Raw genomic sequence first — 14,643 nt, 5'->3', positions numbered from 1 at the left:
GTGTTTCGTGTGAGTGAATTGTGAATAAAACAAACACAGTCTTAATGATTCCAGCAGCAGCTGTTAAGATCGTATCCGGGTGAGATCATCCACTGAAGCAAGAGCGAGACCGGGCACTGGTTTTGGGAAGCGCAGATCATTAGGAGATCCATGGGGGATTATCCACAGCCAGTATTTCCTGCCAGTTGTAGTCATTGAACTACTTTATACCCCACCAGACTGGGACGTAATCATGTCTGACGTCGGCTCCGTCCAGTGAAAGCGTCGTGCGTCTCTTTTTACTACATCCACATTTACAGGTGAAAGATATACAGTAAAAGATATAGAAAGACGTGTCGAGGAAACGTACGGTTTAGTACTCCCCCCCCCAACCAATAGCGAATACTCAAGACAACTTGCCACGATGAAAGCTTTCAATACACCAATGTATTCCCAATTCTAATAAACAGCAACACTATGGTAGTTCAGTACAAAATTCTAATTAAAGCGTTGTGCACAAACGGTTGGTGCAGCACAAGAGAGAATTAACAACAAGCTATTATTTTATAGAGCGTAAGACCAGCCGCCCTGGAGAACCGGTTACGATAGGGCCGTCTATAAACCCGTGATGTCGTTCAACACACTGAGGAACGGCGTACAACATATCGGTTGCAGGTGGTGGAGTGGACTATAATAAAGTAGTACGGGGTGTAACGATACACAAAAGTCAGTCAATTTCGATAGGATGGCATCTCGTTGTGCCCTATGCTCCCATTCAATATTGATCTTGGCAAAATATAACAAAACAAAAGCGAGTTAGAACGGAACAATGAAACATAGCTAAGCTGTTACTGAGGTGACTCCCAAAGGGGCGTCTCTGATGCACGGGGCTTTTCTTATTCTGCTCTCAGAGTCGTGTAGTTCTCTGGAGCCCTAGGTGTGTTCTCATCAACCGAGTTTGGTGTATCGTACGCATATCTGGCACACCGTACAATTTCGGTCCGCCACTCACGAGCAGTCGGTGTCGTAACTTAACAGGAAGCTCGAGTGCTCACAAACACCGAGCCTGGGAGTCCATGGGGGGAGAATAGTATGCAACTGTGCTAGCGTGTTCACACCTGACTCGTTTGGAGCGTTCGTTTCAGAACCTGGTGTGTTTTTTGCCTCGTTTTGCTTCGTTTAGACATATACGAACACCGCGGCCGCGCTCGGATCCGCACCGAAACAATCGTTCCCCAGTCGCAAACGGACTCTGGAGAGGTTCGATTGCGGCGAGAAAGCAATCGACCCAATGGACCAACAAACCAACCTGTATAGCAATGCATGTGGGAAACAAGGTTACATAAAAAGCGTTTTTGTTTTGCTGACAGCTCGCAACACGAATCGTAGTTTAACTTGGTCCGGAGACGAGGTAAAGAAGTGATGTTTTCAGAGTGAGGACTTGATCAAGTTTAAATGGTTTAATCGAGAGCCTTGTATCGATGTGTCTTATCAGAAGATTGGAGGTTCAAATCCCAGCCAAACCACCCCCTGTTTGGATCTTCAGCAATGCTCTTTTAACTCCAACTGCTCCAGGGGCGCTGCATCATTGCCGACCCTGTGCTCAGACCCCAACTTCCTAACCACCTGGGATATCCGAAGAAAAGTATTTCACTGTACGGTAATGCATATGCGCCATATAAAGTCATCTTCTTCTTCCAATGACATAAGAGCTATTAGCATTCAACAGGGGGAAAGGAAATGGATTGACTTCATGAAGGACACTTTGGAGAGCGAAGAAGGGAGCCATGCCAGCAGTGGAGATACTCAACACGCCCTTATAAACGTAAATAGAGTTCGAAGAGCTGCCAATATTCAGAAGCCATCTGAGCTCCAGAGCCACACCCAAATCAACCATCTGCTTCCACATAGCTCTCCCGACAACCGATCAGTCGCATACGGATACCAAACATCCGGTCTTGTCAAGCAGAAGAAGATATTCGTGTAGACCGCTGACCTCGTGACCTCGGATACGTTACCACTCTTGAGGGTGGAGAACGTGAATACGAACGCATCCGGTCATTTATCCAAAACACAAAGCAAGCCGATAACGTACACGCTAAATTAAAAAGGATTTGAAACAAAACTCGTGTTGATCTCGGTCAAACATTTTCAACAACAACAAAAAAAAAAAAAAAATCAATCTACCCTGCAGGTACAGTAAACAGATGCCCTCCTGCTACTGACCAACAGCTTTCGCAGGAAATCAAACACCAGGATGTAAATATAGGGGACACAAACCTCAAGTGAGATGTCACGCTACACTTTATGTCAATATTGCCTGTGGCTTAACTAAAGACAGCTGCGAACACGGATGTAGATCTTTATCCAGGGCCACTGCCGGAAATAACGCTGCAGTTTTAAAGGACACATCATATATCCTCTATCGTTATAATAACTCAACCAAGTGGAAAAACATCTACACGGTCTGCCAAAATGAAGACCCTTAAACCCGGCCGTCGCTTTCGCTCTGCCGCGACCCCCAAACCCGGCCGTCGCTTTCGCTCTGCCGCGACCCCCAAACCCGGCCGTCGCTTTCGCTCTGCCGCGACCCTCAAACCCGGCCGTCGCTTTCGCTCTGCCGCGACCCTCAACCCCGGCCGTCGCTTTCGCTCTGCCGCGACCCTCAACCCCGGCCGTCGCTTTCGCTCTGCCGCGACCCTCAACCCCGGCCGTCGCTTTCGCTCTGCCGCGACCCTCAAACCCGGCCATCGCTTTCGCTCTGCCGCGACCCTCAAACCTTTCGCTCTGCCGTGTTTTCAGCTTCACAATCGATTACACAAACATACATTTCAGTGTTGCCGAAGGTGCCGATTCATTTTCTACATCAGCAACTCCGACAGTAATTCTGGCTACGATTCGAACCACGGGTTTATATCAACGCGCTCGTTCGAATACGTTACCGTTTCTATAGTAACGGCTCGTTCACAGCATGGCGCACGCTTCGCGTAACCCAAGGTTAATGATCAACATTAAAAACAAAGCAAACTATAACTGCCATACTCTATATGACGCTTTATACGAGGAGACAATTATTTAGCAAACAAACATCGATGGAAGGAGTCTCCAGCGTCAGCGTTTGGGAACAGTCCGGAGAGCATATAGTATACAATTCCTTATTTATTAGGACGAGTCGTGTAGAAGAACAACATCCCAAGACGGACACGGAGGAAGGGGGCGGGGCTTCCAAGATGGGTCGGCTCATATCGGCGAGATCAAAACACCTATGCGACTGTCAATCATTACACATACATATGTAGATGTTTTTCTGATTAATGAGGGAATAAAAACATAAATAAGACCCTTTTGGTGTATTTTTGAGTCGTGACTCGCAGTGGCATACTCTCTCTATTAAAACCAGGAGCGCCTACATAAAAATGTGTTGCTTAATGACAATTAAAAGAATTTTTTTAACGTTAAGACCTGTAATACTCGGACCAGCTGAGAGATTTAATAGAGATGCAGTCAGACGTGGGACTGAGAAGGAAAAAGATGTGATGAGGCACACTAAACTGATCCGGCTTTCGTCCGTGCTAATTAGCCCGTTTTCTGACCGGTCTTTCTGAGAAATCCCCAAGGTACGCCCGTTCAGCTCCCTGCGGGGCTTTAATAACAGCTTCCGCTCCTCAAGAACTCTACCATTATAAGTGCACAATAACACATTAAAATGATTCAAACCGTAAGGCAACACACTGAATTGTACATTTTTTTTTTTAAATCACCAGGCAGTGAAGCCGTGATGCGTTACGGTTAAAGAACGGCCTGGATTCATTTGATGAAAAAACAAGATATCAGGAGATGCCAAGAAGAAAATCATAGCAGGCAGCAAGAAAAAAAAAAAAAACTATTATAAATCAAAAACCAACACACACTTCTCCCCACCCCCACCTCACACTCGCACCAAGCAGTGTTGGGTAAGTTCCTCAAAAAAAGTAATCCACTACAGATGACTAATTACTACTATAGAACTGTAATCTGATTACATTACTGATTACCGTCAAAATCGGTTGTGGTCTCCGTGTGGGAGGGGCATACTATCACTCCCCTGTCAATCAGAGCGACACTAGCCGATCGTGGGTGTCTGAGCTCGTAGCGCTTTCCTCAGATTGTGTTAAGGCATGTTCACACGCAGCGACTCGCAGCGACAACGCGACCGGAAACCATTCGTTTTTGACGGGATCCGGCGACATGAGCGTCAGTGACTGCTGGCAAGTCGATGTGGGCGTGTCTAGCGAGAAAATCTCAACTTTTTGCAAATTTGGAGCGACTTGGTGCAGCGATTACCAATGTGCGTGACGACAGTAGAGCGCACGTCAAAACTGGAACGCTAGTCGTGCCACCTACTGATAAACGTTACTATGGCAACCGTTAGTAGGAACACCTACCGGGAATCTCATAGTGGCGACCTGCAGCGCTAAAATCGTCGAACGTGTGAACGCATCTTCGCGACGTATTAGCAGAGGTTTGAAAATACGTGGCTGACTTTCGCGCGTCTCGGAGCGATCACGTGTCCGCCTTCACGTGACTGGCGAGAGCCGACTGGTGGGTGGGAAGCAGAGAGAATAACGAACCGGCTGGATGTGATGAATATCAGAAACGCTCGCAGCAGGTAGAAGTTTGTGGCAACGTTACAGTGAAATGTCTCACGCGTCCTAATTTCTCCAACTAACTTGCAGAAAGAAGAAAGAGCGCCCGTGCGAAAGAGATATTCCACATGATCACGACTTAATCGTTAGCGTCACTCTACCTTATTTGTTCTTTTTTTAAGAATCCAGCACAGATGACCCTAGCGCTTTCTCTCAACCTACAGTCCATAGACTCGCAAATGTGTGTTAAGGTTCGTCTAAATAAACTCGGTACGAAGAGAAATTAATTGCTGCCAAAAGCCGGTTCCTTTTCTGCAATCCCACATCCTTCCTCGTTAAAGTTAATTGGCTTTTTCACCAAGCAAATAAGAGTCGTGTTTCTGGCGTGCGAGTACCCTGCTGTATACGCAAAAAGGGAAAGGAAAAAAAACATTTAAAATAAATAAATATATATATTTTTTTTTTTAAAAAAAAGGTACACTTGTGTTCATTAAAAAGGGTTTAAACGACTAATTTGTTTATATTTGGTGCAGAACCTGACCGAGAGAGTTCATTAGAGAGTGATTACAGATAGGCAGAGACAGCTCGTGTAGGGGAAGATGAACCGTACGTGGTTTAGACGCTCACCGGTGAGCATTAATAAACACGAACAAACAAAGTCGATCTTCGCCTGTAAAAGAGCGTCGGTTCTCTCGGGTACACTGTCGTACGGGTTTAGAAGGAAATCTGCCATTACGACTCTCCGAGAATCCTGGAAAAGCTGCCGCTTTGATAGCTTTGCTTCGGTTTCTGCGTGCAACACCACAGAGCCTGCATTTTGTTCTCTTACTTCATTACGAAGTCACGTTCTTCGATGTTGCTCTGTAATATTTGAACTATTATGACAGATATTGGCGTCAGAGTTCAGGATGGCATTCATGCTTTTAGAGGAGGAGTTTTGAGGTGAGGGGGTTGTTTGCTTGGGTTTTTCCCCCTAGTCGGAGATCGGGAATTACAAGTTATGAGCTCTAGTCGAACGCGGCATTAATGTTTGGAAATCGAACACACGTAACGCAGAAGACAGACATCTGTCCGTCCGTCCCTCCATTTTCCGTACCGCTTGTCCTATACAGGGTCACGGGGAGCCTGGAGCCTATCACAGGGGACTCGGGGCACAAGGCGGGGGACACCCTGGACAGAGTGGCAATCCATCGCAGGTCACAATCACACATACACTACGGACAATTTGGAAATGCCAATCAGCCTACAACGCATGTCTTTGGACTGGGGGAGGAAACCGGAGTACATGGAGGAGTTTCCGGTTCGATCCTGAACTCGGGTTACTCTCTGTATGGAGTTCCTCATGTTATCCCTGTAGGATTCGTCTGGATTCACCGGTTTCCTTCCACCCCCTCATAAATAAGTTACTCGGACGTGTGAAGGAGCGTGTGATGGACTAGCGTCCCGTTCGGAGTGAATCCTCCTGCCTCACTCCCAGCGTTCCCGGGATGGACGAAGGACCTGTTGCGACTCTGACCAGGATAAAGCACTTTTTTCTTTTTCTTTTTTTTCTTTCTATAAAAGAATGAAAGAAAGGGCTTATGTGCCTTTTTTATTTTATTGTTTATATAAATACGGTTCCATCCCCAGCTTTCCTCGCTCTTCCATTAAAATCATACCAAGACTGTAAAAACAAACGTTTCGCATTTCCAATTTCACTTCACGCACAGTGCAACTACTACTCGCGTCCATTATACGCTCATTCATACTTGAATGCATCCTGAATAGTCATCCAGTAATAAATAATAATAATAATAAACAGTCATAAATCCAGTTTTTTAAAAACACACACTCACACACACACACACACACACACACACACACACACGTAACTACTATTACAAACCGAATCTTCTCCATTCCAAACAAAAATCAACTAGAATATCATCTCTTTCACGAGTCTCTCTCCTCGTGTAAGGATTCGACTGGGCTCTCGGGCTAGTCCTCTGGGAAAATCTCGGTCACACTGGCCGTCTTTGTTTTACAGCGAGCGCTCTACATCGCACATATGAGCGACGACCTGCTCAAAATGCAAATGAAACGGAGCGTGTGCAGCGAGCGACGGACGCAGTGCAGCTGTGTCTGGGCCACCTCGTCCTCCTGGCCTGGGGGAGAGGAGATTTATAGCTACCATTTAGCTCTTCAGAAGGCCACAGCTGCTGCCGCGCACAGGCAAAGTAATTATGGCAGTAATTAAAAGCCGTACTCGGTGACATGCCCAGGAAGAGCAACGATAACGGTGAAAGAGAACTTCCTCTTCAACGAGGAAATGAATAAAACCAGTTCGCACCAACGTTACAGCAATAACTTTATACTGCTGCACCGACATAAGGGCCATTCGTTATATTCAAATACAATCCTCACGACGCTGTTCTGTACGTCCTGCACAAGCAGTTCTGATTCTTTATTCCTTTCTTTAATTGTTCCGTTTGTAGAATTTGTTGTCGCTGCGATCAACTGGCGAAGCGAGAAGTCCGAGCTTGAAACGACGTCGATTTAGACAACGCGGGCGGGAGGGGGGTGGCCAACATGCTCGTCTTTGAATAGCGACGAGTTAGCTAACTAACTGTAATAAGGGAAGTATATTTCCCTCCTCAAACGGCGAACTGAAGAGCCAGTGTTCTAGATTTCAAAACGGAATACGTCTGCATGTGGATCGATCGAAAGCGAATACTTGCGTATACGACATAAAGTGCTACTGCGTTTCGGCCTCCAAATACGAACGCTTCGGACGCCGCGAGCGGCCACGTCGGCGCGACGTCACTCCCTGAACTCGTAGTCGAGAAGACTAAAGAGCAGAAGTAAGAATTTGAGAGTCGAAGGGCTGGTTTCTTCTGCTTTTCCCGGTCGGACGTCGGGAATTACAAGTCGAACGCAGCAGAAAGGCATTTTCATACTCGGTCCTATTAACGGAGTTTGCACACGGGACTGATTTGGGACTCGTTCTACAGGCAGGTTTGAGGTCACGAAGGGTTAAAATAAATAAATAAATAAATAAATAAATAAATAACCCTGAAAATATTAATCCATTTATGAACTCAAAAAACCCAGCGTTTTTGTAAAAATGAAACTGTACTTTGGTTGAAAAACAAGCCAAGTTGATGGGTTAGCTTAACCCAAAAGGTGTTCTGTCATATTTACCCAACCATTGGGTTAAAGATTACCCAATCAATCAGTGTTGTGTTGGCAGAGGTCAACCAACCTAAATAACCTAAACGGTAACCGAAAGAGTAAATATTGCTCTCGTTTTCAAGGCCTGGAAGGCAAAGACCAGCTGTCGGAGATGCAGTCGGACTGAGACTTGGTAATAAAAAGGAAGACAATGGCACTGAGAAAGCTAATTACCATGCATTAAGCCCCCTTTTCTGACAGGCCACTGGTTGGGAAATCCCTAAGGTGGGACCATGTGTCCAGAGATACCGCCCACCTTCTTTCTCCCTTTAGAACAAAAATATCCTAACACGCATGATTCAAGGACATTTTCATGAGACACGTCTGAGGCGATGCAGCAACAGGACGTGACACATTTTACAAAACAATTGTGCTAATCGCACGAATGAGAAAACATCGAGGGCGTATGACGCGGTTCTAGTTTTAACGTGACACGGCAGCACCGTTTCTCGTCATCTCGGATTGGACGGAATCCCGTCACGAGACGTGTAGGAGGGCGCCGTATTCAAAAATCACTAACGATTCACGTGAAAAGCGCATTCTGCGGCGCCTCGTCTCCCGAGACGAAGAGTCGAATCGTTCGAGACGACCGCGGTTCGCTGTACGTGAACTCTTCTAGGTCGTTAGTATGCATCAGGGTGAGTCATCGTTGTGTAACAGGCAGCTCTCAGAAGAAGCGTGGGAAGCTCTTCCTAAAAATAAAAGCTGTCGAATAACCAGTGTTTTGTTCAGCACTTTACACACGGACCTGCCGAACCATAACAGGAATAACGAGCAGCCTCTTTAAGGAAGCGAGAGTTGGATTGGCAGCTTTCGTGTAAATGGCTCCACGTTTTTCTCTGTCGATTTGTCGCTCAAACTGGGGCAGCAAATTCAACTAGCCGATCACTTTCTATATCATCATCATCACTAACTCAAAACATTCTCAGTTTACCTTGACGGATAGCGAGAGCGCATCTTTTTGGAGTGGGGAAGAAAAAATCAAGACGATTACCCATGTGAGAAAAGGGCGGGGCTTCCCAGAGTGCCCGTTAATATCGGAGCGCTCAAACTGTCAAAACTGTCCATCTGCAGTTTTTAAATCCACAGACAAAACGTAACTCGTACCAGTTTGGTTTCAATCGAACGCTAGCGCAATTCACGCTGTAGCGAGATCGATCCTCAACTGACCCAAATACAGGAAGTGAACCAAGCATGGTGTGCGTTTTGGCTTGCGGATGACGTTTCCCTGTAGAACGGAGCCAAAGGACAGAGCTGTAGTGCTGCCGAAATGTCATGAGTTCTGGAGATCTGGACTGAGGCGCAAAACGAGAAAATAAACAGCGGATGGGATGCACAGAATGTTTTAAACTAGTGATTTCTAGAATTATCTAATAATATATTGCACATGTCTATTTCTAAAAAAAAAAAAAAAAAAAAAAAAAAAAAAAAAAAAAAAAAAAAAAAAAAGCACTTCTCAAAAGGTTTGTTGAGTGTTTTCTGCCTCCGTCGTATTTCTGGTCAACCGTTTACTGCGGTTGTTTTCCGACCTACCTCCCAGACAATTTTAAATGTATTTATTTTCAAAAAAAATAATAAAACGCAGTACGGCACGTTACGATTACTAACCCGGACCAACCCGTACCCTGCTCGAGTACTGTCTCATTATCAAAATCACATAACATCATAATGTTATCGCTAGAACCATCACTTTATGTGTAAAATGTGCACGGTGCTGTCCATCTGCCTCGTGGAACGACGAGTCGGGCTCGCCGTAATGGCCGAGAGCGGCCCAAACGCCACCGAGGGTGCCGATAATTTATTCGATTCGAGTCCAAACTCTCACGAGAACGACGAGTTGCGTATAGTCTGAATTCCGATTAAATCGGACAGACGATTACACGACGTACTCGACTCCAAAAGGTTTCTACGACACCATTAGGTCACACCCCATGTAGTGAGCATCCACAGTGAGGAAGAACACTTGAAGATGTTGGAATTTACGCGGTAAGAAACGTACTAAATAAATAAGGTGTGCTTGGATGCACGTACGAGTCAGACGATAACGGAAACCATCACAACAACGTGAATATCACGGACGCCGTTCTACAACTCTCGTGGCCGAGGAACTTTGAGTCAGTGCTGCAACTCGGTTAATTATTACTGAACCGTTTGGAATAAAAAAAATAGAAAAAACACAGATGTGGAACACATTAACGAGCCCTGAAAGACATGACTAGATGATGAATCTTCTGCAGAAACGCTTACGAATCACGAATATGAGTCGCGTATTGCGACACGTTTGAACGGATCTAACTTCGTTGGCCAATCATTAACAGCACGAGTTCTGTGGCCTGCCATCGTCTCCGCACCAGCCCTCGGGTTTACAGCGAGGTCAAGGCACATACGAGGGGTTTGGTATTCGTGAACATCCTGAAAATTCGAGAAAACGTCCGTATCCTATTCGCGCCCCTTGTTGCGTGTAAACGTACGCAGGAGACGACGGATATAAACCTCGACTTGACGGACAGCGAATCGTATCAATCGCGTGGATTACCGCGCTTTTATATACGGAATATACGGTCGGGTTTAAACTGCTTATTTTTATTACGTTTAAAAGTATTTATCGGACGCCCTTATCCAGAGCGCCTTACAGAAGTGCTTTAGTAGACATCCTCACGCGTGGTTTTAATATTGATGGATGGAAAGAAGGAAGGAAGGAAAGAAAGAAAATAAACATTGAAGAAATGAGTTACAGAAAGAAAGAAAGAAAGGAAGAAAAACATTGAAGAAATGAGTTACAGAAAGAAAGAAAAACATTGAAGAAATGAGTTACAGAAAGAAAGAAAGCAAGTCATTAACTAAGACAAATAAAACTAATTCAGTTATGATAACAGAAATGGCGGCGTATAATCAGAGGACTGATCTGTCTGCGCGTTGATACCCGTAAACAAATACTTCAGCTGACAGAAGCTTCAGTTCGCACTTTTTATATTGTTATTATTAAATATTTTTATTGGCATAAAAGTGCCACCCGTCTGCACTCTACCTTTTATGGAGTTTTATGGGCGTCACCAAATGCATACGAGTTGTGCCAGGAACGCGCGTCACACTTTATGGGTGAACGAGACACGGACCCGAGCGCGAAGAAAATCGGCGTTTCTAAAACCTTCCTAAATCCAGTGGAAGCTTTTTAAATCTGGTTTGGCTTACGCAAACATTTACACGCACAATTTCACAACAATACTGACAAATAAGGAGCATTGTACGAGATGTTACGGCTTGCGCGGTGCCTGGGGTCACGCTGACTTTTAATAACGGAGACAGGAACTAATCTTTCAAATGACTTCTGTTCTCCAGAAACAGAGATGTGTTCAGGGTTAAAGACACACAAAAGCACTTCTCAAGCCTGGAGGACGATCCCGCTCGTGTGTGTGTGTGTGTGTGTGTGTGTAATCAGATACGAGTGCGAACAAGACATGGAGGAAACGTGAGCGTGTAAATTCACCCGTTTGTTTGAGATCTACAAAAATGAATGTTTTGTTCGCTGGTCTAAATGAAGGTCGAGTCGGTTCTCTGCCGTAACTCAGCACTATGTAGCTGCATTGCATTCTGGGACTTTGAGGCCAGCAATCGTCTGGAAAGTATCGTCTGCAAGTATGGATGAATTCCGATGATGCCACGGCGATCCGTGCCCAGGACTACACTAACCAATCACAGCCGTCCACGAGATCGCGTATGCAGGGGAGTGAAGACGTATGCGCTCTCCACGGAGTTTGTTATGTCGCCCCGTGACGCATCACGAGATACGCATACGGAAAGATGGTTGTCTTTATGTGTCTTGGAGGAAGCACGTGACACCCTTCACCCAGTCTGGAGCCTATTCCAGGGAACTCTGGGCACAAGGTAGGTATCTCAACGCCAACAGAAGGGTTAAATAGTCGATTATAGTTTTTGGACTAGGTTATCATTATACAGTCAAGATGTCATCTGTATAAACCCCTGGATCTCATTTCTATACGTCTATGCATTTCATTTCTACAGATATCACGTCCATGGAGAGGAGTCATAACAGCAAAAAGGTGCTCTACCGAGTACTAAAGATGCCCGCCATGAAGGAGTCGAATCATTTTGAAATTGGAGAAATCACTATAAGTTGTATTTTCAGTAGAATTTGGCGAAACCACTTCAAGCGTTCGTCGGGTTGAACCTATTTCAGTCGCTTTTGTTTGATTTGTTCACTGCGAACAGCTGAAAGTGTCCGTTTTGGCAATAAAACCTGATTTGCAATGGGAGTTGAATCGTTTTGATTGCAACTGACGATATATTTTTTTACATATATTATTATGTCTATGGAGATTATTTCTTGGGATATCAGTGTCTGTAGATACTATTTCTACAGATATACCTACGGATTTATTTATTTTGTTTATACAGAGATCACATCTATGGATCTCCACATGTCTATGGATAAATCAACCTATATAGATATTATTTCTATGGATATTATGTCCATGGCTAGTATTTCTACAGATATCAAGTCTACAGATATTATTTCTATGTCCAATCACCCAGTCCTAATTTTAAGTAATAGGGAACTGGAAAACTTTCGAGATAGAGCACACATTCATACACAATTCGGAACTCTGAGTGAACATTAAGGGATCATGTTGTGAGAATTTTATTTATTTATTTTTTTAAAAATGAAATAAACATTAACAGTAAAGAAGCTCATTCTGTCTTTATGGGCTTGTTAATGATGGACACCTGAGGTAAACATGATAAGTGAAGGGAGACAAAGTCCCCCATGTGTCCCTCCTGACTAACCTCCTTCCTGTCCTGTAAGCATTCCAGCACAGCCAGGTTGTTGCTCCAGGTGTGTTTAGGACACAGGCGGCTCACGTCGTCTCCGCAGGCCTCCTCTTCTGCCAGCCTCCAGCCGGCCGCCCTCCTCGCCTGCGAGACCGCCGCCGCCGCGCCTCCGATATTCACCGAATTCGGCGCTCCAAGCTTCAGCTGCCGGTTCACAGGAACCACCACCACCGGAGGATGGAGGTTACCATTAGCTCCAAGTTTTAACCCGTGCGCCAGAACCACGCAGAAGCACTGGAACAGGATGAACTGCAGGAGAACCTGAGCGCGTCTACAAGCCGCCGCCATCTTCCTTCTAACAGGCTGAAACGCAGCTGCGCGACTTTAAAAAAGCGGCTCGTGCTCGAGGCCGCGTTCCAAACGCACAATTAGGGCAGTATATAGGGCGTAACAGTGCAGTCTTTCCACTGCCTATGTAGTGCACTTATATAGGGAAGTGATGTGGATTTGGGTTATTTCTTACTGGCTACTGTTTTCAACGGATGTCCTGTGTGAACTTTTTTATTTCCTCCAGCATTTTATGAGAGCTCCCATTTTATTCCTTCAGATTAGTCGACTTAATTAATGTATTCGTTAATTCTTTCAAATTAATTAATTCAGGCATTATTTGAACTTAATAAAGTATCACATTAAGACGCTATGCTGTATTTTGTCATTTTCGTCTTTTAACTGTTCACTTGTTCATATGATGAACATGAATATAAACAGAAATATAATACATATTATCATACAACTGGCCTAAATATTTAAAACCAATATCAATACTATTTACACTGAACGTTCCTAAATAGTAAGGTCATCCTGCTTGATGTCCTCTTTATTTCCTGTCATAATTTGCCTTTTTTTTTTCTTAAAAAAAAGAAGCCTATTATTATTAATACCAGAAGCCTGCTACATGGCATAATATTCTATCATTATAACATAATAAATAATCAATGTTTAATAAATAAATTAATAAATAAATAAAAGACAGAGCTTCTTTCGTCCACAGTGGAAAGTCACTTTACTGGTGCAGATTGCACATAATGATGTCCTTCTTCAAGATAGTTCATTTCAAAATCAAAAACAAAGCCAAGCAGGGGGTTTTTGTTTGACTCTCTCTCTTCTTGTTGTTGTTGTGCGTTTGTGTCAGACAGATGACGTATTTTGATAGCTTCTCAATCAAATATGAGACACCCTGGTGCGTGTTGACGTCATGGTCATGTCACGTGACTGGGGGTTGATCCGCTCTTACAAAATGAGCGCAGTGTGCCACACAGTTTGGGTTCGAGTTCAGCTTTGGCTTTGTGGATTTGTGGGTAAAACCACATACAGGTTTCAGTTTCACATTTGACTTCATGCTCTTCTCTCAGTTTGTAGACTGAAATAAAAATAACCCTATTCATGCATTCAAAGCAGTGGTGGATCAGTGGTTAAAGGCTCTGGATTACTCATAAGAAGGTCAGGAGTTCAAGCCCCAGCCCTGCTAAGCTGCCACTGTTTGGCCCTTGGGCAAGGTCCTTAACGCTCAGTGTTATAAATGAGATAAAGGTAAATCGCTCTGGATAAGGGCATCTGCCACAAATATAAAAAAAAATGTACTTCTTTATTTGACTTTTTCTACACATCACTTACATGAAAAAGAAAAATTGCTTGTGTAGGAATACCAAGAGTAAGAAAAAGATCAAACATTATTTAAAGAAATTTACAAAAATATCAGCTTCCAGGGTGTTTATAAAACAAAATTGTTAATATTCACATCTAAAATATTTATTTTGGTGACCAAAATGATGGAAAATATCATTTTTGAACAAAATATAGCAACATTCTTGACACCTTTTACACATCAACTTCGAGAACTGATCGTTCACTTGCCGCCTAATACTGTATATCCCACCCACTGGCACTGTAACGAGATAATCAATACTACTCACTTCTTCACCGGTCAGTGGTTTTAATATCATGGCTGATCACTGTACACTGGAGGCTGCTATTCCAG

At 44.2% G+C, this 14,643-nt stretch overlaps 1 protein-coding gene across 1 annotated transcript in view; it reads right to left on the bottom strand.

The window, feature by feature from the left end:
* Positions 1-12,953, bottom strand: part of glg1b (golgi glycoprotein 1b) — a 39,103-nt gene extending 26,150 nt beyond the window's left edge. Inside the window, exon 1 of the mRNA XM_053623872.1 lies at positions 12,621-12,953. Coding sequence (XP_053479847.1) covers positions 12,621-12,953 — 333 coding nt within the window. The remainder of the gene's footprint in view (positions 1-12,620) is intronic.
* Positions 12,954-14,643: the final 1,690 nt, after the last annotated feature.

The sequence above is a fragment of the Ictalurus furcatus genome, chromosome 4 (genome assembly GCF_023375685.1).
Source record: "Ictalurus furcatus strain D&B chromosome 4, Billie_1.0, whole genome shotgun sequence".
Taxonomy (NCBI): domain Eukaryota; kingdom Metazoa; phylum Chordata; class Actinopteri; order Siluriformes; family Ictaluridae; genus Ictalurus; species Ictalurus furcatus.
The sequence above is the reverse complement of the archived record's forward strand: the minus strand, read 5'-3'. Positions and strand labels throughout refer to the sequence as shown.